This window comes from Sphaerodactylus townsendi, linkage group LG12 (assembly GCF_021028975.2).
Source record: "Sphaerodactylus townsendi isolate TG3544 linkage group LG12, MPM_Stown_v2.3, whole genome shotgun sequence".
Classification (NCBI taxonomy): domain Eukaryota; kingdom Metazoa; phylum Chordata; class Lepidosauria; order Squamata; family Sphaerodactylidae; genus Sphaerodactylus; species Sphaerodactylus townsendi.
In genome coordinates this window covers 34,240,345-34,265,093 of record NC_059436.1, presented here as the reverse complement: position 1 = coordinate 34,265,093, position 24,749 = coordinate 34,240,345, and the positions used below count along the sequence as shown (strand labels likewise).

The window sequence follows — 24,749 nt, the reverse complement described above, 5'->3', positions numbered from 1 at the left end:
CAGGATAAGGTCAAAGAATTAGCATACTTATTTCCCTCCCTGAGCTTCTCTACAAGATCAGTTTAATCATAATTAATTTCAACAAAGTGTGTGCCCAACTAGTTAACTAGTCTCAGCGCAGCATATTAAGCGGTTTCAAAGTACTGACAAGAGAGCCTGAATCCCTCCACTGTTAATTGAAAGCAAGCAATTGCAGCAGTGCCTGGTTCTTCTCCTCCCCCACCAAAGACTAACCGGCTACAAGCAAGCCAATACCTGAGAAGCTAAAGATCCAATACCAGATGCTGTCAGCAGAGCTCGTGTTATCTTCTCCAATGTCCAGGAAATGCATGCAAAGCAAAACTCATTGCTTGAGGAATTTGGCCAGTTTTATTCTTGCTGACACAGGCTTAAACCACGGAAGCATCACTGCCTCAAAAGGACACATCATGGACGATTATTTCCTTAGCAAAGGACTTTTTCACTGGCTTCAGTCCCAGAACATTGATTACTCCAAATAAAGAGCAGTGCGAGACTAGTTCACTCAAGACTCGGGGCCTTCTTTTGCCAGTCTCACCCAGTCGTGGATGATGCTTGCTTCCTGACTGCGGGCCTCCAGGACAGATGGTGGGTCAGCTGCATTGGATGCCCTAAGGGAACACCAAAAACCATGTTCACGCTTTCAGGTCAGAAAATGGTCATATCCAGGGAACCACAGAGATCAGGACTTAAATCCTACTAGTCTGGAACGTTTGGTCTGGAAGAACTAAGACTGAAAATGCAACATTTCAGAATGTCAAAGGGTTTACATTTTAAAATGTTGGAAGGGCTTAAAATTGCTAGGCTAAACCATGCCAACTGCAAAAGGACCTGCTCTGGCTGTGGATTATTTAAAAAAAATGCAATTCTGAGGGCCAGCACTGGGATGAACAGTGCTAATAATCTTGTCTCTGGAGGAGGAGAGTAAGGGAAATGGGGTCTAGAATCCCTGCATTAAAAAAAATAAATCCAAATTTTGTCTAGTGGTATGAAATAAAGGATTCAACATGCAAGCGCATATACTGAAATGTGGATTTGAGATGATTTCCTTCTTGCTGTATACCTCAGTTCTTTCACACATTTGCATCCGTTCAATGGCAGTAATGCAAAATAACACACACCCCCAACCCTACCGTTCAGTTGCTTATTTATTCAACACCTACCGAAGGTCCAGATGATGAGCCCCTCCCTTGACGGTTATGGCGATCAGTGAGGCACTCAGGTTCTTTCTAATCTGAAATGATACCCAGAACTCAGAGCCTGTCATGAAAGAAAGCTTCAGCAAACAGTATTTGGTTCACAGGCAATGGAAAGAGGAATGTGTTCTCTTGACATACTTACCCCACCACCTGCCCAGGGATCCAGATCTCCATTGGAAAAGATAATATTGCTTGCAGCAGTCAGATCTAGGAAAATCAGAAAGGACATTAGAGAAAATGGCTGCGCAAGTCGGACAAGATCCATTTCGTTGCACGAAAGGTACTTTTAGAAGCTGGAATTCTGACTTTCTCTTTGAGTTTCTACCCGCTGCTTTACTGAAAGGCCTTCAGCAATCCGGTTCCAAAGAAGGGACTCCCTCTCTCCTCTCTCTCCCTCTTCCCCCCACCCCCAACCATTACCAGCATTTGGTGAGCCTGAGAGCAAATCATCCTTTTGTGAAGGGACTGTTATGCAACTATGCTTTGGTAAGAGTGCAGTATAGCTGTGACTTAGTGCAATGAGGATTTTGCTGGGAAACAGAAGTCTGGGCTAAAGGTTCATGGTCCCCAGGGGCGGGAGGGGGCATTCTCCTTAGATGCCATTCACCTGGGTCATGTAGGGGGCACATTTTGGTCACCTGCCTCCTCCCTCCCCCCCACAGGCTAGGAAGACAGCTGGAGACAGGGCCTCTGCTGCTGCTGGCCAACCGCTGACCCTGAGCTGAGAGGCGCCCTGCTTGGCTGCTAAGGTTTGCGGCAGCAGCCCAGCTCCCTCCTGCGTCCCGCCCTTGCCTATGCACCCCATATCAGAAGCTCAGAGGGAGGAGCGGGTTCAGAGGCGCTCGCACCAGTGGGGGAGGTACATGGTAGGCAATTGGGAAGAGCCTTCATCTGCTCCTGCTGCTTTTCAGCCTGCTTTCCTCTGCCCTCAAGGTCACCGATGCTCTGTTCCAGCCCCCTGCGGAGGGCAGCTCTTCCCCACAACTCACCTGCTGGGCTCTGCATCACAGAGACTTTGTGTCACAGGGTGGGGGCACAGTGCCCAGGTTGAGCCAAGGTGCCATTTTAGCTACAAACCTCCCTGACGGTCCCTGTGGCTGCAGGTTTCTAAGAATGTTGGCAAATGCGCATCATCAAGAGCAAAAAGAAGAGGCATTTCCTAGATACTGGGGACACAGTAGACCCTCACCATTCACAGGGGATTTGTTCTCACAGCAAATGGGAAAGTCAGTGAATATCCCAGCAGTAAAACCAACAAAACTTCTTGCAAGTTTATTGATGATGACACAAAGATTATGATGACACACTGTGAGGGGAAAAGGCTGCAAAATGCATTACATGATTGGACCAAAGTTGTTAAAAATAATAAAAACTGGCTTGTAAATTGTGTGCACCTAGAGATTTGTCAGCACCCATTCTGAAAAGAGACTGGAGAATTGCAGGCCAGAGTGCCTCTGCTCTGCTAAGGGGACTGTTTACAACTCCCGTGGCCACTGCTTCTCTTTGCCTCTGAGGTTTGTCCCAGAGGCTAGCAGTCTCTGATCCACATTTCAACATACCTATCCTCCATCCAAAGAAAGACCTGCTGCTACTCACCACCGCCCCCAAACTGGGTCTGTAGCCACAATGGTCGGGGGTGCACACCCCACTTGCTGAAGCAGTACTGTTCTCTGGCAGCATCAGTGAAGGGAATCTCCGGGAACATGTCAGTCACGTTGTTGCTGTCAAATGCCAAGTTGATCTCTGTGCAGGCCTAGGAAACAACCAACCGGGGAGGGGGGAGAGAGCAAGTTTTTCATCCTGCGATTGTAAAAATTGCATGAAGACAACAATGTTTGGCAAGATTGTGCAAGTGTGAGTGTCAACGCATTTGTTTGGGAGAAAGAGCAAAATGCAGTTACGGTTTATTGTCCGGCACAGCTTCTGCATCCCTCCAGAAGCCTTCAAGATAAGCCAATTAAATGCAACTGTCTACACTTCCATTATTCAGGTGCCAGAGTTCGACTCAGCTTGATTCACAAGCCAGCATTTTTGGCAGCGGTGGTGCCAGATAACAATATAAGATCACAATCGCTTTATGTTTTTATTATTATTTATTAATTTTTCCTACACCGCCCAACCCCCGAAGGGCTCTGAGCAGTGAACAATAAGGCCCAAAGAGGCAAACACAATATACAGTGATAAAATATAAACATATGAACATTAACATCATTTAAAACACAGTAGCTTTTACATAATCAAAGGGGGGGGGGCTCCCCGAAAGAACTTTCACTAATTCCCCCAAATGCACCTGATAGTCCCACGCGTTGGCATCTGAGCCGGTGCCGCAGCCAGTTGGATCTGCACATTTCTGGTACTGCTTATAAATGTCAAAGCATGGCACCTGACCGGATGAGTTGTAGAATATTCCTGCAGAATAAAGGACAGCGGTCAGGTTGAGGGGTTGGTGCTAAACAAAAGGCAACATGAACATTACACATGCCAAACACAAAAATAGGATTGGGTGGGGGTTAGCTCTTCAACCCGAGCGGGTTTGAACTCTGTCAAGATCACTTGTACAATCTAGTGAACAGCTCTCTGACTATCCTGTGGGAAAGAAGGGGAATGTACCATGATTTTAAAAAGCTGTGCCTATGTGTACTTTAGAGCAGACACCACCACCACCACCCCCGGATTTGAAGACTGGCAATAACAACTAAAAAAGATACAGAAAAGTACAAACAAAAAGATTGAGGGTCTGAAACACCTTCCCGGCAAAAAAAAGTCTGCAATATTTGGGGCTTTTCAGTTTGGACCAACGACGACTAAGGGAGAGATGGGATACAGTGCAAGGGCTTAGAAAACTTTGAGCAGCATGAGGACTGGTAAGAGTGGTTTTCTCCACGTCTCCTAATGCTAGAACTTGAAATCACATCCAGCGCAACTGGGCAGGAGCAGATTTCAGGATAGACCTTGCACAGTTTACACCTTAACAGAATTTTCCTTGACATAGATGCTAGAGAAGCAATAGTGACTAGACTTCCCATTGCCTTCCCTGTTCCTTGGTACCCAGCATTACAACCCAAGTCACCTCCTTCACCTTCAGCGATCTTTGGTAATTTGAAAAGCAGCAGGCAGGCCTGGGCTTGTGCCTGGGCACTTCAGGCGTGACTGCCAAAGCAGAACAGACAGGGCACCTTTTGTGTTCATGAACAGACCTGAGCGGAAGGAGGCAGTGGATAGTGTTCCTTTGAAAATGACACATCAGCTGACCTGCTCTCATAGTAGCCCAGGAAGAAAACATTGCGGGCAAAACACAAGCCCAGCCATAGGACAGCTAACTGATGGTCTCACCACCTGCATTTAGAGAAGCCTTCACAGTGAACTTCCAGGGGTCTTAGAGATGTCCCTCTAAAATTGTACAGAGAGAGAGAGAGAGACCCTGTGTAAGAGGATTGTCCAAGGCCTTTGGGATAAGGCTGCTCCTTACACATCATGACTTCTGAAACAATGCCTTGCAGCAATCAAGTCTGGGCTGAAGGCCAGTGTCTTTATTCAGACACCTACCTGGCTAAGCTGCTAGAAGGAATGGGGAGCCTGCGCTCACAGAACGTCCTGTGTGATGTCACGTTGGAGGCGGAGGGAGCCTCTTTTCCTGTTCACAGAGTTGTCCTGGCTTCTGTCAGCAGCTATTGCAAAATGCACTTCCTCGGGGATGCCAGCCACCAAGACGCCAACATCAAACTGGCATCAGTCACTGCACGAGGACTCCGTAACATTTTGGACTTCATTTACTCCAACAAGCTGGAGCTGACCCTTCAGAACGTCGAGGAAACCTTCAAGGCGGCAGAGGCTCTGCTGGTCCGGGAGGTGATCCTGCTATGCTTTCGGTTTTTAGAGGAAGGTTTGAATCAACACACCTGCCTGGAGATCCTTAACATTGCAAAAAGGCTTGGCCCGGAAGGATTAAAGCAGAAAGCCAGAAGCTGTGTGGGCCAGCACTGCTGCCAGATCCTGACAGATCCACAGCAACTGAAGAAGCTCGACGGGGATACTCTACGGGAGATCTTGGAGGGAGCAAATACTGAGGCCCTCAGTGAACTGGAACTGTTCCATGCAGCTATGTGCTGGATACGCCATAACAGTACGCACCCAAGAGATGCAGCCGACATATTAAAGCGCATACGGTTTCCCCTTATCCCTCTGCGTGATCTGCAGAAAGTCATCTCAGAAACCCCCATCGTGAAGACTGAACCTTCATGCCACCGGTACCTCCAGGAGGCCCTGGATTACCACTCCCGGCTGTACGCTCAACCAACCCTCCAGACAGAGCGCACAAAGATCCGTGCTGGTACAGATACGCTGCTCGTCCTTGGAGGCAGGACAGCAGACAATGCAGTTTGTGGAGAAGTGTGGGCTGCCGATCAAAGTTGCCACTTGTGGAAAAAAATAGGGGACCTCTGTCATCCTGTCTACAACCACTGTGTTGCGGTGATCCAAAACTTCCTCTTTGTGATGGGGGGACAGAGCAGGTTTGACTCTGCAGGACAACATCCATCAAATGAGGTAAGTGCAGAACTTTATGGGAAAGGAATTTCTGTCCGGCTTAGACCTGAAAGCACGCAAGTTGCAGCTTCATCCCATGACCGGTCTCAGAATTCATGCTTCTGGATTACTTAGTTTCGTTTCATTTCATAACCTTTATTGGCATAATAAGGGGTTACTTAGTGATAGTTAGATCCTCCAAAACACTGGGTCCCCTATCTTTGTATGGGTGTGTGTGGTGCATAAAGATCCTTCAGTCACTGTCCCACATCTTTTCTTTCATTCTCCACACTTTTAAAAGAAAATACTTAAGAAAACTATCTAGTCGCTGCCACCCACTCCCCAATCCCGTTCCACTTAACACCCCCACTCTTCTAATTTTATACTTGTTCGGGATCTTTTGTATTCTCCAGCTGCTTTGCGATCTGACAAGCTAAACAGTCATCTCACTCTCCTCTTCCAAAAAGCTACTGATGCCTGCAGGACTGCACAAGTGTTTGCTCAAGCAAGCAGCAACAGTAAGGGACAGAATGAACCCACACAAACGGAAAGCGAGTGTGTATGAGTCTGGGATAGGTCCAAAGCAGCAGTCCTCGTGTATTAAGACACAGAGGCAGGATGATTCATCCTAAGACGGTGGGGGAACCAGGGCAGACCCCAAGAGGCACAGACAACAGAGAAAATGGAGGCCAACCATGTCAATGAGCCCCATCGTCCAATTTTTAATTCTGAGTTTCAAAGGCCCCTTCTGCACACATAGAATAATGCACTTTCAATCCACTTCCAATGTAGGATTCTATGTGGAATAGCAAAATCCACTTGCAAACAATTGTGAAAGTAGATTGAAAGTGCACTATTCTGCATGTGCAGAAGGGGCCTAAGGCTGTGACTCTAACTCTGCAAAGAGGACCCTCCCCAATGGGTGATATTAAGGGACAAGCAGCTCCTGGGTGCTGCTTGGATCAAGAAATCTAGTGCTGCTTCATCCTTCCATCCATCATACAAGCAAACTACATGATCTACACTAGTGCTGATGTGTTCACAACTGCTCACAGTTGTCCCCCAATCTCAATATTTCTTTTATCTGCCTAAAGATCCCTCTTGTGTGCTTTCCACATGGGGAAGAGCTTGTGTGGCATTTTTCCATTGCTGATACAACTGCTAGTAAAATAATAGAACATTATTATAGGGATACAGCATTATACTATTAGGAGTCAGTGGCGTAGCACTAAGGGGATGCGTGTGTGATTTACCGGGCGCATGCCAGTGCGTGGGCATGACAGGGCGCACGTGTGCCCCTGGTGTAATTCCCCCTCACTCCAGCCCTGGTAGGAGTTAACAGGTTCTCAAATTTCCCAGCATTAATTAAAAAAAAAACATCTCTCGCTCCTCCCATTGTTGAGATATGCTAGACTTGCCTTTTTGAAAGAAAAAATGAAACCTGGGAATACAAAAACCTGTCACGCACATTGTCATAAAGCTATAATATTCTACAGCTGCCTTTTTTAAAAAAAAGTCTTCTCAGTAACCCAGGGAAGAAACGGCCACCCTGGGGACAGAGAAAATGTTTGCTGTGTGATGGGAAAACTCAATTTTCCCCTAATACACAACAGCCAGGTTTTATTGTAAAGTTTCCAAAAACTTAATAGCCAAGTGAGGTTGAGAAAGACTGAAGACAAACTGGGGAAATCCTGACAGGTGTACAAATGCCCCACAATGCTGTGGGGAAGCCAGAAAATAACACTTCCCAATGGCACTGAACCTGGTGAGATAACAAATGTTGAAAGTACCTTTGTCTCTGCTTCACATACGTACTGTAATTAATCACCCTTACTGAGTCATGCTGTCTTGGATACACTTGCAAGTGTTCAAACACTGCAGTCCTTCCTTCTGCCATTATCCTTATGTCAATAATGCTCAGGGACCTCAAGTCTATGGTTGTACATAAGAATATTTTGTTCAGTTCTGGTGCTGCTGCTGCCTAAAAAACTTGCTGCTGATGACTGCAGTAGTCTTCGTTTCCTAATTTAAGGAGTCAGGGGCTGAAGGCATAATAACTAGAAGAAGGAACAGACTGGGTATATAGTTTAACGCAAGGCAGGTATTTCAGACTCCCATATAGAGTAATGGAACTGTCTGCAAACAAGGCTTTGGGGTTTCACCAAGCCCGTCAGAAATGGAACGTACCATCCTGCAATTACTAGAGTAAGAAGTTTCAACTCTCTTGGTGCTGTTCCCCAAAATGCTAGTTTGTAGCACAGATTGGGATGATCTCAGTATGAACAGTTGCAGACTGATTTCGTAATGTCGAGTTCCTTTGAGGAGACTCCTCTGCTTCCAACCCAGCTAATGTTCAGCAGTTGTTTGTGGGGTGCTGTATGTGATGTAATTCTACGAAAGCACCCCTCTCCTGGTTCCAGGTGTTCAGGTTTGACCCCCGTCATAGTTCGTGGCTCCAAGTGGCAAGCATGTTGGATCGACGAACTCGCTTCCATGCAGATGTGCTGAATGATCGTCTTGTGGCTGTTGGGGGAGGAGCTCTGCTGGGCACGCTCATCAATGCGGCAGAAGAGTACTGGCCCGCTGAGAATGAGTGGCGGCCCATCACACCCTTCCCAATGCCTGTGGCTGACCATGCAGGAGCAACTCACAAGGGGATCCTCTATATTTCAGGTGAGAAGCAGCAGTTGTTTTGACAAGAGATTGTGTGACTGTCATCAGCAGTCACGCCTCATGAAAAGACAATTCCACAGTGGGAAGAGCCAACATGATGAAGTGGTTAAGAGCAGGTGGATTCTAATCTGGAGAACCAGGTTTGATTCCCTACACCTGAGTGGCAGAGGCTTATCTGGTGAACCAGATGTGTTTCCACACTCCTACATTCCTGCTGGGTGACCTTGGGTAGTCCATTGCCTTTCCTTTCACCCCTCTCATTCCCTCACAGCCAGCGTGGTGAAGTGGTTAAGAGCAGGTGGAGTCTAATCTGGAGAACCAGGTTTCATTCCTCCACCTGAGTGGCAGAGGCTTATCTGGTGAACCAGATGTTTCTGCACTCCTACTTTCCTGCTGGTGACCTTGAGCTAGTCACAGTTTTTCGGAACTCTTTCAGCCTCATCTACCTCACAAGGTGTCTGTTGTGGGGAGAGGAAGGGAAAGGAGCTTGTAAGCCACCTTGAGTCTCCTTACAGGAGCGAAAGGTGAGCTGGAAATCCAAACTCTTCTTCTTAGTGTCAGGAAGTATCCTCCCCTCCGTTCTAGGTTAATACTCTTCCTTAACAGACCTTAGCCTAACTGCGGAGCACATGTTTTGAATGAATGCTTCAGTCCCAATGATCTTGAGGAGCAGGGCACAAAAAGATTCAAAGGAATGTAAGGTGAATCCACATCCGTCCCACAAAAGCAGCTTTGGAAAAGAAATCCTTTTCACCCTTTTCCATTAGGTGGCTTCTCCACTGGCAAAACCTCCCGGGACACATACAGCTACCTTTCCAGGCTGCGTCGCTGGATTCGGAACCGGCCTATGACCTTCGCCCGCTGTGATCATGGAATGGCAACAGTTGACAACAGAATTTTTTGCATTGGTGGAAGGACGCTAAACAATGTAGGTTGGCTCTTCTATCAGTGCGAAGGGCCAAAACTTGATACCAGCCATGCTCTGCTTTCAAAGCTTGCTGGCTCATTGTCACAATCCTTTTTTTGTAAGGGTGGGGGACTTATTTTCGATGTAGTTTCATTTATTTATTTTAACTCCAGAGGAAGAAGAAAGAATTGCCTCCAAATCCAACACTTGGCCAGCACTTAATATTAAAGAACCAACCTCCACTTAGTCAGAATGGAGAATATGGGTTGTCTGTAGGTTGCAAATGAGCCAAACCTCATCATTCTCAAACCAGCCGCCAACCTCCTTATGCCAATTAGCACAGAAGGGTTCCAGACCTTAAAATCTTGACGGCCACGCAGATCTCATAAGATCTCTAGAAACCATGCCACCAAGCCAACTCAAGCTTAGGATATTTTGGTGCTTGAGATAAAAGAAAATCTAAATGGCTCACCACCATTCCCTGGTTAGCATGGGCCAATTAGGAAAGAGGAGCGCTCTTCTGTACAAGCTCTCTGCAACAAAGCTATGCCAAGGTTCAGGCAGTATGCCCAGAGGGGAGAAATACACTGTGGACCCTAAATGGCATCTGGGTCAAGCTGCCTCACCATTCAGAGGGACTACAAAATTACCCTTTGCAGACTAGAGATAGCCTGTGCCTCTTCCTTGCACTCTTTCTGCTCTGCAGAACCTGACACACTCTGAAACTGAATGTCCCTTTGGTCCTTTACAGGAGGAGGACTGGATTCCTGTCAACGAGACAGAGTCTTACTGCCCGGTATCCAATCAGTGGACTCTACTCAATCTCTCCCCCTTCGATCGCTGCCAGTTTGGCCTGGCCGCACACCAGTCTCAACTCTACATCACAGGCGGTGGGTCTCTGCGGCACAGGAATAAAGATGATGGTGTCTTTGTCTGCAACCCCAGCAGAAAAGCATGGGAGAAAGCTGGTTCCTTGCCCCAGGCGCTGGTGGATCATGCCTGCTGCTTTGTTCGGTTGGCTCATCAGCCTGAGGACAAACAGCAGCAGAAGGCAGCAGAGCCGGCAGCAACCAGCAAGAAGAAATCCACCCTCAGCCTTTTCATCGCCAACAAATGTGTTTCTTAGAGAAGAAGACATTTTAGGAACAATCCAGCAGGAATTTCTCCTGCTAAAATGAGCAGGATATGAGCAATATATAGTTCCAATAGGTACCACTTCCTCTCTTTTTCTAGATCTTATACGACCTGGTGAAAATTCAGAATTTGGAAAGGATATTTGACTGAAACTCACCAGTAAGAGCTGCCAAGCCTCTGATCCAGTCCTGATTTTCCAGAAGCAGATCACAACCAACCTGGTTTAACATATACAGAACCCACGTTAGGTTTTATCTTGCTGTACCTCTAAGGAGTTGAGGACAGTCCCTACACACTCATTATCCGCAGCAGAATGTCCAAGCTTTTCCAGCAGTAGGACACCTGATCTATGTGGCTGGGTCATATCCCCAACCCCAATCTCAGACACTCAATAACTGATATGGCGTCATTGTGACTGAATGTCAAAGTGAAGAGGACCTATTCTTGACATACAGGTATTCAATGTGAGTTAAGTGCATTCAAGGCTTTATTCTTCATGAGGCCCAGGTTCATAATGTAATTTAGAAGAGTTGAACATGAACTGTTCAAAACATTTCTTACTAAAAATCTCAGGCAGGGTACCTTGGCTTGTGGGCCACATATTGGATAACAGTGTAATAAAAAAAGATAACGAAAACCATCCAGTGAAATGTATGCCCAAGTTGGGATATGAATCTGAGTTGCTTGCCACAGTTCTAGTGTGACATTTCAAGAAACAAAGCATTTCTAAAAAACAGAAGGAAAACTGAGGCCAGGAGAGGCTGCAGTGCAGGGTCAAGAAGGTGGAAAGGTAACTTTTTGCCAAACAAAATAATTATACTTGAAGCCAACATTTTAGGGTTTCAGTCCAGCAGGAAGTTCCAAGTGATCTTGTCATTCTCTATACTGTACACCATAAGAACATAAGAACTAGCCTGCTGGATCAGACCAGAGTCCATCTAGTCCAGCACTCTGCTACTCGCAGTGGCCCACCAGGTGCCTTTGGGAGCTCACATGCAGAATGTGAAAGCAACGGCCTTCTGCTGCTGCTGCTCCTGAGCACCTGGTCTGCTAAGGCATTTGCAATCTGAGATCAAGGAGGATCAAGATTGGTAGCCATAGATTGACTTCTCCTCCATAAATCTGTCCAAGCCCTTTTTAAAGCTAAAAGGGAGGAAAGGCCAATTCTCATATTATCTATGGAAAAGTATTTCCCTTCTAACTCCACCCCTTTATTTATATATTATCAGGTTCATAAACATAGTACTTCCCTGCTGGTATGAGGCACAAGTTCTGTTTGGAAGTGTAGTTGAAAATGCACTCTATCATTCCGAAGGTTCCTGGGAAAATGGACCCATTGTTGAGCCTGGGTTTGCTCAACTGTGGGGCATGCGATTTGCATTTGGTTCAGCAGTGACGGCTTTAGATAGTATACGATTTTTTTGGGCATGTAAAATGTAAAAATTACTAACGTAGATGTTAGATATCATACATATTTTGTAGTCTACTTACTTTGTGAACTTACAAGACTGTTGCTACTCCCTAAGAAGCAAAGGTTTTAGTGCAGCCCAGTGGAGATTTGGTGGTAGAGATGAAACCACACTAATGCTGGCACAGTGGCTTTCTGGAGTAAGCAAATATGCCTGAGCCATACATCCTAAAAGTGCTCACCTTGACTGGATTTGCTGGAAAATGACCCATGAAGTCAGTCTTGTAAGGGTAGTCCATCATAGCCATCATGGTGAAGGCATTCCGAGCAAATTCAAACAGCTGGTAGATGTCTTCCTTTGAAGAAAGCTTCTCACAGATGGACATCTTACTGCTGATTGAATCATATGCTGCAGACAGAAGGGAAAAGGGTTATTTGTGTTATGCAATATAGTGATTGCAGAAAACTGATCTATCCTTTGCATGGCTAAGACTTCTGCTTTCATTTAACAGCAAAATGAAGTTTCTTGCTTCCCCACTGTAGAGAGATCTTTAACCTGATTAAAGGAAATATTCAGCATTTGTAAGACAGCTACCTTGCCCTCCCTCGCATTAATATTTGAAGTTTACAGGCTTGCTTATACTAAGCCAGGTCACTGGTCCATCTAGCTCACTGTAACAGTAGCCTAAAACAAGGGCATCTTATTTATGGGGGAGGGGGACAGAACAAAATAAAAACCCATGATAAAAACCCCAGCCTTGGTAGCTGCCACCAGATTCGTTGTCCACCCAAACTGCCAGAAGCTACGGGGTAAACTTCCAACCCTCCTGGGATTACAGTTAAGAAAGTCACTCCTGCAAAGGAAACCACTTGCAGAGCAAGTTTCACAAAACAAATTAACCTGGTAGGCAAAATCACAAGGCTCTAGGACTGGAATTAGATTGAAGCCACTCGAAGACAGAATGCCACGAAACATAATTAAAGGAATTTATTAAAATTATGCAAAAATGTAATCAAGAGAACAAAAATCAGTGAGAATTAATACAATAAAAGCTAAACTAGAAAGGACAATCTATCCAGTAAAATAGCACTGGTTCAAAAGCCAAGTCTCAAAATACAAGAAGCAAGAGGTTACCATTCTAGCTGTAATCCTTCAGCTTCAAAATGCCACTCTATCAGAGCAAAGTCTCAAAGTGTCAAGGGACCAGGTACCGTAGGAAAGGACCAAGAGTACATTTCTCGCGGTCCAAAATGGTAGATCAAGGAACCATAGTCAAGGTAACCTTTTCAGGATGAAAATCCTAAACTTTATGGGCAGAAGATCTAAGACAGCCAAGGCCCACTGAACAATCAAATCCATGCCTGGTGATGTAAGACAATCACACAATTCAAGTGGCAGACCAGGTGAATGTGCAGCAGGGTGAGAAAGCAAGGTAGGATTTATCTTCAGTCACAAACCCTTCCCTTAACTCACAATGAAAGAGCAATAATTTCATCAGCTTAGTTAATTGGACTGTGGCTGGATGGCACCACAGTTCTGTGACCTCGAAGGCCTAGGGAATTCAGCTTGAGTTCATGTTTCCTAGCACGGTTAAGAACATAAGAAAGAGCCTGCTGGATCAGACCAGAGTCCATCTAGTCCAGCACTCTGCTACTTGCAGTGGCCCACCAGATGCCTTTGGGAGATCTCATGCAGGATGTGAAAGCAAGGGCCTTCTGCTGCTCCCGCTCCCGAGCACCTGGTCTGCTAAGGCATTTGCAATCTCAGATCAAGGAGGATCAAGATTGGTAGCCAGAGATCGACTTCTCCTCCATAACTAATTTCTATGCACTCATAATATCTGCCATAAAAGGCAGTGGTTCCTCATGATCTTGGATAGAGAAGGGTAATTCCCAGCAACTGCTAGTTAAGATTCTCTGCTTTGTGATACTTTGTGATGCTGCAGACAAAGCCCGTGACTTTCTCTTCAATGGAAGAATGTCCACTGTCTCTGAATTTCAGCTATATTCCTATTCCATACCCCCTTCTGTAACCAAACCATTCCCTGGCAAATGAAACAAGACATTTTTGCAAGAATAAAACATGCAAACCAGCTGAGCAACTCTTGTTTAAGAAGAAAGCAAATTTGAGGAAGCGTTCACGCCTTTCAGCTGCAGTTGAGGAAATAGCTTCATCAGTCTGGGAAGGAGCTGGACCGCACCTTACAAAAATGTCTTTCCTCATTCTTTGAAAGGCAATATGATGTGGTAGGGCTTCCTTAAGAGGATATCCACATACACTCAGGAAAATGGCTCTTCTAAATCTCTAAAGACTGCACTTTGTCTGCATGCTCCAGTTTACAGTATTGAAAAATTCTCAAGAGACTGTTCCCTGCTCACAGGTGAGCTTATTTTACCTCCAGCTAGATAAGAGTCTTTGATTTGCCAGAATGCTTCTTGCACAGCCTTGACACAATCTGGACTGTAGTTCTGAAAATCCTGTAAGCATGAAAGAGACAATGGATAGTTCCATATTAGTACTTTAGTTTAACATTGATATCATTTATTCCATTTCTTCTTATAGAAAAACTAATGGCATCATTAGTAACGTCAGTTTCCCTTGATTTCCATTTTTTTCAGTTTTGTAAGATCTGATGTAATTTTATTTACAACTTAAAATGAAATTTTAAGTTTTAGGTTATTCTGTTTGTCAAAGCTCTATAGTAAGTTTCTCAAGGTTACTGTCCCCTTAAATTTTATTCTACATCCAGCTGTGTCTCTCCCTGGCAATTAAGTCGACTGTAAATTATCAGGTCCAAAAGGGTGGGGTGAGGGGCTTTAGTACTGTTTTTCAATTTGTACTTGACAAAATTAGCTACTTTTTCATTTGTGAATATTATTCTGTAATCGTGTTATTCTAATCATATTTTATGAGTACAAGCAGTGACTTCTGTTGACCACAGAAAGAAAGGAAGTACTTCTGACTTCCCCAAGAGAACAGAAGCTAGTAATTATTAATTAATTCATGAGTGCTGCAAGAGAACTAGAAGCAATTTAGTAGGCTGAAAATGGATGGACAAAAGGAAAAGTGGTGGGAGGGAAAGGAGTGACAGGTGGAACTTTTGCTGAATAGGACTTCCCAGTAAGGACATTTTTTTGGAGAATATAGTGCTATATTAAGTGCTGTACTAAAGTTTGACTGTTGCTTTTGGCAGACCACAGCTCTCGTCTACATAGTCCCTGCATTTCTGACTCACAAGAGTGACACAAAGCAGGTGTGTCAAAACAGTGGACATTTTTCAATTCTCCTTGTACATTCACACAAAGCAACTTATAACGGAGATAAAGGTAGCAGGTACGGTTCTTGTGGACTTTCTGGGCTGTGTGGCCGTGGTCTGGTAGATCTTGTTCCTAATGTTTCACCTGCATCTGTGGCTGGCATCTTCAGAGGTGTATCACAGAGAGAAGTATGCTACACACTGTGTCCAGTGAGAAGGGAATGTTTAGTTGGGTGTATATTGTCCATGTCCCAGGGCGGGAAACCAATCAGTAAGTGTTTTGGGTGGAACTTACTATGCAAAGGTGTGGTTGACTACATTGTATTGCGGTGGGGTTTTCAGTCCATTTACATTTGTATTCGCATTTGCATTCCCTGCAGTAGCAACAATATTAGTGAATGCAAATCCTGTGTCTGGGTGGAGTTCATTGTCCATGAACCTAGCATGCCCTTGGCCTTTGATTCCGGTATTTTTAAGTACTGGTAGCCAAGTTTCGTTAATTCTCAGATACTCTTCCTTCTTGTTGAAGTTGTCTTGATGTTTGTGGATTTCAATATGTAGTCTGACATAGTAATGTTAGGAACAAGATCTACCAGACAATGGCCACACAGCCCGGAAAGCCCACAGCAAACAGTTGAGACCAGCTGTGAAAGCATTCGACAATAGCAGGTACTGTTTAGGCAGGATGAAGCTCCCTAAGGTCCGGCAACTTACGGCTGTGACATCCTTGAAGAATTGGTTAGAGTTTCCAAGTCCAGCCACAGACAGCACAGGGGCACTGGCAGCAAGTGCCCCGACCACGATGTGAGGATATTTCATTCTCATGTATGCACTGAGCATCCCTCCATAGCTGCAAAATTGAAAGAGAGAGAAACAAGCTAGAAAAGCAAGATTACAGCAGGACAGCTTTCTCACTGATGGTACGAACCTGAACCAAACAATTCCCAAGGGAGGGCAAAATATTATTGCAGATAAAAATATTAGAATAGGTGGACAATGCAGAGGTAGTCTCAGTGGGGGCTAGTTTGATGTAAATGGCATTTCCTGGTTCAGTCCTTTCTGAAATATCATTATGCTACAGGTTGTCAGACCTGAGGAAGATATTCCCCAGACAAACAGGCATCTAGCAACAGCAGAGAAGAGAACGGAAGAGCACTCACCTGCCTCCAAAAGCAATGACTGGGGAGTCCTTTGCGCCACACTGCTTCTTCAATGCCACAATGAGCACTGCATAGTCGGCAAGGGCTTGCTCTATGCTCAACAGACCGATATGTTCCTGTTGTAGAGATGCTGTCCCAAATGGAAGTGACTTCCCATAATATCTCTGAAAGACAGTTGCAGAGGCTAATGAATACTGGCAATAAATGTGTTGGCCTTCAGAGTGCCACAATAGGAAGTGGCTCCCCCTCTGAGATATTTCTAACACTAACAACCCTTGTCTGATGCCACAGTTTCTCCCTCAATTAGGCAGTTGTTGACTTCATTCCAAATTAAACACACAACAGCAGCCTGTGGCTCAGACAACGGCACAGCAGTCACTTGGCCACATTTTTCTGCTCCTACCTGCAAAATGTTGGCAAGACACTCACATGCTCTGCAAAGATCACCAAGGCATTCTGCTGCTCAGCCAGCTCCAGGATGAAGCCGCTATTCTGGGCAAAGTCCCAGACGTCTCCTTCATTGCCCGTGTAGAAAAAGATGGGGCCCACTCCCCTTTTCCAGAATTTAGCTATGCGAGACCATCAACAGAAAATACAACAGAGGAAATGGTAAGACTTCTCAAGACTCACAATCCAACTTTTCTGCTGGCAGAGCTTCTGTGCTGAAACAGCTGCCTTGCAAGCAGAAATTCAGTTGGGGAAGGTTTTACGAGCATGCAGTGGGAAAAGCTTTCACTACTTGAATACCTGTTTGTCGTGATAATGTGTCAGGAAAAATTGTTCAGGAACCTAACTGCAATCCCACACAGTAACAGGTAGAAGGATAAGGAACCTCCATGTGTTTAAGGTCTGAAGGCCAGCATGCATGAATGTATAAAGCTGCTTTATACCATCAGACCATCTACCCCTCTAGCTCTGGATTGTTTACTTCGGTTCTCTATGACTTTGGGACGGGAAAAGTCTTTCACAGAACCTGCTATGAGTTTCTTTAAAAGGAAACTGATTTGGGGACCATCTGCATTCAAAGCAGACACTCTATCTAACATCTCATAGACAATCGCTAACTTTTAATGGAGTCTCTGGAACAATTTACTTTGATACAAGTGTCCAGTAAGGTGGGAAGGAAAGCTCTTGATGAATGGCTTCTTTGACAAATTACAAATCTTTTCTTACACAGCTCTTTTCAGGAGCCATTCCCAAGTAGTGTGTGTGTAATGAAATATATCCACCACCCCTCCCTCCAACCGCCATGGAGCACACCTGTGATGAGGTATCTCTGTGCAAAGGTTCTGTTGCCATAAGTTTCAAAATTGAAGTGATCCAGCCACTGCTCGAAATATTTCTCTTCAAAATCAGGCTGGGCAATTCCGTAAACTACAAAGAAACACTGCTGTTAAAGAGTTTGACTTCAAAAGCCAAACAGTTAACCTGTTCATGAAGACAGTAAGCATAATTCCAAATCTTCCCAATGAGTTATCAGGGGCAGTGATCAGAAAAGAGGGCTACTGGAGGGTGGAAGTCAGTGGGGTTCATGGAAGAGATGCGACTTCCGGTTGTGAAGCACGCCAAGCAACACCCACAAGTTAGCACTTGGGATCACCCACGGTCATTTCAATCTCCTAACAAAACCTCATGGCACCAGAGGGACCTGTTGAGGGGTTCTGCAACCTTCCTGGATAAGGGGAAACTGTATGTGCCTGTTTTTGTGTTTGTCTGGCAAGCTGGAAGAGAACTCTGAGAGCCCGTGACTCGGAAGATGCCAGTACATGGATTTGCAAGGTGAGCACACAGTGTTCAGTCACATCACAATTTCCCGGAGAATTTGTCACAAATCAATGGGTAAATGAGGAAACTAGTAATAAGGGAGAAGGAAGAAAATAGAAGGAAAATTGCTAAAATTGTAAAGGGAAATGGACACTTTAAACGTAACGCGAGAGAGCTACAGAGAGGCATGGAGGTAGATGGGGATGGAAACAAATGAAAAAAAGTCAATTAGTGAAGAAACTGGGGAAAAACGATGCAGGAAGAAAATGTAAAGGTATTTTGGACTGGATATATTGTTTATTTTTCACTGATGCTATTGTAATGATTTTATCATATTGCATTGGGGTTCATGACCAGGGCCGTGCACTAGAAATTGGGGAAAAGGGTAGGCATGCAGGAATAAGAAGGGCTAAACATCCAGTCATTTGTTGGGTTCAACAAATGTAATAACTGCCTGAATTTGCATTTGTGTGCTTTCACACACACTGTTCCATTAATTACATATAAGGGAGCCATATTATGTACACAGCTTGCAATTCACTTTTTTAATTGATTAAACAGTACAAACATCAAAGAACAACTACTATGGCAAATATTATTTTATTCATCTAGTCTACAGTAAGGAGGTCAAATTAGAACTAGCCAAAAAAAATGTAAATTGTACTGTATGCATCAAGGCTAGATTTCCGAAATAATCCATTCATTTTAATCCAGGGCTTCTCAAGGTAGGCAGCAGCATACATAATTTCTCTTCCCAATTTTACTCTTAACAACAGCTCCCTTTGGCTACACTGAGAAAGACTGACAGGCCCAAGGCCGGACAGAAAAATTCATGAATGAAGTTTCTGCTTCTGGGTCTCTACGGTTCTAGTCTGGCATGTTAACCACTGCCCCATACTGGCCTTTAAGCTTCCAGCGCCAGGTCTGAGCCTTGGCCCACGTAACACACCCGTTAAACCCGTGCAGCGTGCCCTTCTGTCCGTGATGCAAACCAATCGCCACCACCAAGGCAGCACAAGGGTACACCAGAGCATGTGCAGAGTTATCATTCCGGCTCTCCCGTTAGCAACTTCCCGACAAAGAGCACCCTTCTGTCTGTGATGCAAACCAACCGCCACCACCAAGGCAGTTACAAGGGTACTCCAGAGCATGTGCAGAGTTATCATTCCTACTCTCACCTGTTGGCGCCTCCCCGACCACGCTCAGCAGCAGAGCAAAGGCTGCCAGCCGCGTCTCCATAACAACCGCCGGCTGAGCCCGAGAGGCTCCTTTCTGGGGGGACCTGTCATGTGCGCTGCAGCGGCTGCCGAGGAAAAGTCACATGAAAGGCAGCTGACCGAGAAGCCTCACGTACTTCCTGCGGGGAGGGGGGAACCTAATGCGGTCGCCATGGTTACCGAGGCGCTGCCATCTTGAATAACGAAGCAAAAAGTGGTCGTTCTCAGCCTTTGTGGCTGCTTTCAAAGCGCACCTTGTGTCCCCGGACCAGAAGCACCGCGCTTGTGCTAGGAAGCGACCGTCCGTTTTGCCATTCGCAAATCTGTTCCTTTTCTAGATGTGTAGTTCCGTGGTCGAGAGCGGTCATTGCACAGAGGTGGCTCTTTATGATCAGTCGCAGATTTCTCAGCTGATCCAAAGGATTGTAACACTTCACCACACGCTCCAGCTCAAATGGAAAAAGAATGAAATATGTGATACCCTCTTAATCCTCTTCCCTCCTGCAATGAAGCCTAAACGCCTGGAATGGCAATAAACACGGATTTGTCCTATTTATCCCGCCACCTCTTCCCTGCCCTCCTTTCGTTGTCTGTTGTGCTGTTAAGAACTATGAAAGGCCTTGGGAAAGTCCCAAGGCCATTGCTAGGGAAGGCTGAAGAGAGCAGCAGGCGACCTATCATGAGATGGACTGAGGCAATAAAGGAAGTCATGACCCCTAGTGTGCAAGACCTAAGCAAGGCAATAGGACGTTTTGGAGGTCGTATGATTGCCATAAATCTGCAGCAACTTGGCAGTGCTTAACAGAGAGCGATAGAGCTGGAAAACTTGAACCCATTAGGGCCAGGGTTGGAGCATCTTCAGTATGAAGAAAGGCTTGGCAATGTGGGGGATTTTCAGTGTAGAGGAAAGACAACTAAAAGGAAGGGAATAGATGTTTGGTACATTAGAGTTATGTATTTGTATGCTATTCTTCTCAGTGAGGACCCAAAGTGGTTCAAAAATTCCTCCCTTTGAGCATTTTATCCTCATAACCCTCCTGTGAGGTAGGTCAGGCTGAAAGTGTGTGACAAGCTAAAGGTCACCCAGTCAACTCATGGCAGAGTGAGGATTCAAACCTGGATCTCCCAGTCCCTTGTTCGACAATGAACTAGTACACCTGAGTAGGATTCTGAATAATCCTGCTTAAGATCGCTCTCTAAGGAAGCAATACTAAGCAGGCCTTCTTGGAAGTAAGTCCCACTTTGTTCAGTAGGAGCTTACTTCCAGGAAAGTGTTCTTAGAACTACATCCTAAATGGTCTTTCTGCATCCCTTCTAGAGTTCTGCCCAAGATAGTTTGTATGCCAGTAATTTTAATGATTTATGATTTAATAATTGTGCACAGCATTTTCTGATTACAGGATGTACCCCTCAAATTGCCATCTGGATTATCATCTTGCCATCTATTTATATTTACACTGTATTTTTATATTGTATGTATTAATTTTAACTGGTTTTATGTTTGTAATTGGATTTATATTATTGAATTTGTATATGCTGTACACCACCCAGACCCCTTCGGGGGTGGGCAGTATAAGAGATTCAATTAAAAATAAATAAATAAAATCTCAAGTGAGTCACTTACTAAATAAATATCAATGTACCATGAGGTGAGTGGTTAATGTCTACCTAAGAACCCTCCAGTAAATATTTTAAGGAGATTTCAGTAATGCACTGTAAAGTCAATAATTTTTCATATGTGCTCTTGAAGGCAGGGATAGCCAGGGGCTGTTCCATCAACAGAGCTGTGTCTCCACTTAGAGGTCTAAATATCTCTTTATTCCATTCAGGGGTAAGTTCTCTCTGAGAATCACATTCTTGTGCAAACAGTAAAGGGCCAGTTTCAGGGTAATAGAAGTTAATACTTCAAGGTGGGTAATATTCAGTGCTCACAAACTCCTCCATTAACGGATAACATTAGGAGAAATGATCACCAGCAATATGGAACAACTTGCAATCCACCTCACAGTTACCAGCATTTAAAATCTGCTTTTGTCTGGAGACACGGACACTGCTGTGCAGTCCTTCATAAGGAAGCAACGGCAACCCAGCTGCCATGTTGGAGTGTGTTCCTCGGCATAAGCTCTGTGCGTAGTTGCTCCTGGTGTCATTCTGCTTTAGGTTAGAAGGGTTTCAGAACAAAATAAGACTGTGACTTTTAGGCATCATGAGTCTTTGCATCTCCATTTGGAAATTAAACACCTTATTATCCAATCATCCATATTCCAGAGGCAGGGTTTTCCAGAGGCAATAGGACTGCCAACAGCAAAGTTTCTGTGTCTTTAACATGATGTGTGTATGTTAAGTGGCATCATGTCACTTCCAACTCATGGTGACATTATGAATTGTCCTCTGGAATGTTCTATCATTTACAGCCTTGCTCACATCTTACAAACTGAGGGCCAGGGCTTCCTTTATGGAATCCATCTCTAAAATCCTCTTTTCCTGCTGCCTCCAACTTCTTGGATTGTTGTCTTTTCCAGTAAGTCTTGTCTTTTCCTAATGTGACCAAAGTACAATAACTTCCATCTAGTCCAGCATCCTATCTCATACAATGGCACAATGGCAAACCAGCTATTCTGGAGAGCCAAAACTTGTAGCCGCTGATAGACCTCCATGAATTTGTCTAATCCCCTTTAAATGCCACCTGTTCCCTATCTTTTTGTGTTAATACAGTGCAGACGAAAATGGAAGTCCTTATGGTAAATGTACTTTTTGTGATTTTTCTTTTTCTTTTCTGTGTTGTCAAATAGGGGAAAAACACTTTTCTAACAGAAAAGTAATCTATTCCTGTAGCCATCACAACATCATCTGGAAGTGAATTTCACAATTTAATCATTCAATGAGTAAAAAAAGTCCTTCCTGAATCTATAGTCCTGAAAGTACAGTCCATCAGCTTCAGCGGGTGGTACCATGTTCTAGTATTTTGGTAGAGAAAAGGTTCTTTCTATCCACTATTCTGTCCCATGCGTGATTATATTTAAAAATTTTATTTGCCCCCTCAGTCATCTAAACTGAAAAGTCCTGATCTCTTCAGCCTTTCCTCAAAGGAAAGGTGCTCCAATTCTCTAATCACTTTTGGTTGTTCTATTTTGTGCTTTTACCAGCTCTGCAATATCCTTTTTGAGATAAGGTAACCAACACTGCCCACATTATTTCAAATGAACACAATAGATGTAACCAGGGACATATAATATTTGGCAGTTTATTTTCAATTCCCTTCGTAACAATTACTAGCATGGAGTTTACTTTTTTTAACCTAGGCTCAGAGGTGGGATCCAACCAGTTCTCACCATTTCTCTAGGTTACTAATTTTTTTCTGAGTGCCAAGAAGGGGTGACTAAAACAACTTCCCTGCCCAATAGGGACTGGAGGTGCGTGTGTGCGGTGGCGCCACTGTTTGAATCACATCACCATTGGAACCTGTTATTAAAATTTTTGGATCCCACCACTGCCTAGGCTCTATATTAAATCAACATTTCCACTGAACTGTACACTATATGTCTCTTTCCTTCACAGTTTCAGACTCCATCAGCATATACTTAAAATTGGGATTTTTTTGTTCCAGCGCACATCCCCTTACCCTTACCTATATTGAGCCTCATTTACTACATCGTTGCCCACTCCCCAAATTTACATCGTTGCCCACTCCCCAAATTTAGACAGTGAATAATTTTGTGTCGTATCTGCATGCCAAGGAAAGCTGCTGATGTTTTTGGTTGGGCAAATAATTAGCAGAAGCAGCCAACAATATGCACTCAGCGTGAAGTGAAAATAAAGTTGCATTCAAATTGCATTTTATATGATATGCTAATTGTTAGCCCTACAATCTTCAATCATTTGTTTATTTGGTGGAGTCTATTTTAATCAGTAAAAATTTATTTTAATCAATAGAGAAATACCGGTATATGTTTTCATTTCTTAATGCTGTTCTGGGTCTGGTATGATACTGCAATGTGGAATAAAACACGAAAAGGCCCTTTTAACAGTGAAAAATAATATTTGTATATTAACAGTCTCTAAAAAGGTATTTTTTCACGTGGGCTTAGAATGTGTAAATATGGGAGCTGAAATGATGACATCAATCGTTTAAAAAGACAAACAAGGAAATTAATCAGAACACAGGAAAAACTCTGCTGGACTGGACCTTACTGCAATTTTCTATTCCTTTTTGTGGTCAGTTTCTAGGATCCCTCCAAGCGGTACACGATTGCAGCCCTCTGTTTATGTTGATATGCTGACATGTTCCAAAATTTCACAGGCTCAGTTCTAAAAGGAGCTGCTCCATTTCTCATACCAAGGATCATCCCACCACCCCACTTCTGAATGTTTGACTACGCCACCTTCAGCACATGCAGTTATTTACACTGCCATGGTGTACCGTCCTTCCCCCAATGTAAAAGCAAGCAGGGAGTTTATGAGTTGGATTACAGGTGCCCACGTCAAATAGAATTATCTTGTGAAAGTTATCAGGCGTTCAGAATGGACAACTATAAAAAAGTCAGAGGGCACATTGCTGCTGCCTTAGTATTTATGATACCAGTGGCAGTGCCAATGTATCTACTCCCTACTTTGAGACAATTTCTAGAGCTCCTAGAGAGTAAGATGATGATGAACAAAACTTCCTGCTGCCCCAAAGCAACAACCGAGACAGTGATTTGCCAGGGATAGGAATATGGAAAGAAAGCAGGGTGTGGGAAAACAGGAAATTGGATCACTGGAAGCAGGCCTTCTTGGTTGCTGTGGTTGCAAAGTTTTGGAATTTCCTCCTCAGAAAGTTTCACCTGGAGCGGGATTTGCTTGTTTTGAGGTGCAGGGCGAAGATACACTCTGGTTAGTCTCTTCAGGATTTGGTGAATCTTACTTGGGTACAGATATTTTTAAATCATGAGGGTTTTAAACAGATGCTCAGTCCCGGCTTCTTGATTTTTATGACATTTGCTGATGATTCTGAGTTTTGAGTGCCTTGCTTGGAGAACGTTGATTTATCTTCTTGTCTTTTATGCTGCTTACAGGCTTTGTTAGCACGGCTTTCAGAACCGGCTCCCCACCCCCGCCGGGCACTGTTGTTTCTGTCGTGACTTTGAAATGGTGGTTGTGAGCCAGGGATGCACCGACGGAGAAGGGTGTACACATTTTAAAGTAAAGCCAGTAATAACTGTATGCTGCTCCTAAGCATGGAGGCTCTGTGGAGCTCCGATGGGCGAGAGAGCAGCTGACGAAATCTACCGGGAAGCGTCCCCGAACCGGCTCAGGCTTTCCCAGCCCTGAGGAGGCGCCAGCTGGCACCACAGCCTCGTCTCCCCGCAGGGCGGCGCTGAGCGTCGGCTGGGCAAGCTTCCTCGCCTGTTCCGCCGGCACTATAGTCCTCCAGCCAGCCCTCCCTCGCATGCCCAAAGGCAACTCGGTGGCTGCAGGCAGCCGGCCGGATCGCAGAGCGCGGCGCTCC

General features: G+C 44.7%; 2 protein-coding genes across 2 annotated transcripts; one reads left to right on the top strand and one right to left on the bottom strand.

The window, feature by feature from the left end:
- Window positions 1–350: 350 nt before the first annotated feature.
- DPP7 (dipeptidyl peptidase 7) lies at window positions 351–19,359 on the bottom strand. Its single transcript, XM_048512852.1, has 13 exons — window positions 19,223–19,359; window positions 17,541–17,654; window positions 16,710–16,849; window positions 16,281–16,444; window positions 15,835–15,970; window positions 14,260–14,341; window positions 12,106–12,272; window positions 10,613–10,673; window positions 3,508–3,626; window positions 2,814–2,970; window positions 1,360–1,424; window positions 1,182–1,252; window positions 351–629 (listed from the first exon to the last, which is right to left on the bottom strand). Exons 1-13 carry the CDS (start codon window positions 19,281–19,283, stop codon window positions 524–526), a joined length of 1,443 nt encoding a protein of 480 aa, XP_048368809.1. The 5' UTR covers window positions 19,284–19,359; the 3' UTR covers window positions 351–523.
- LOC125441875 (kelch-like protein 13) lies at window positions 4,530–11,092 on the top strand. The gene is made up of 4 exons (XM_048512849.1): window positions 4,530–5,762; window positions 8,162–8,414; window positions 9,182–9,342; window positions 10,073–11,092. Exons 1-4 carry the CDS (start codon window positions 4,692–4,694, stop codon window positions 10,445–10,447), a joined length of 1,860 nt encoding a protein of 619 aa, XP_048368806.1. The 5' UTR covers window positions 4,530–4,691; the 3' UTR covers window positions 10,448–11,092.
- Window positions 19,360–24,749: the final 5,390 nt, after the last annotated feature.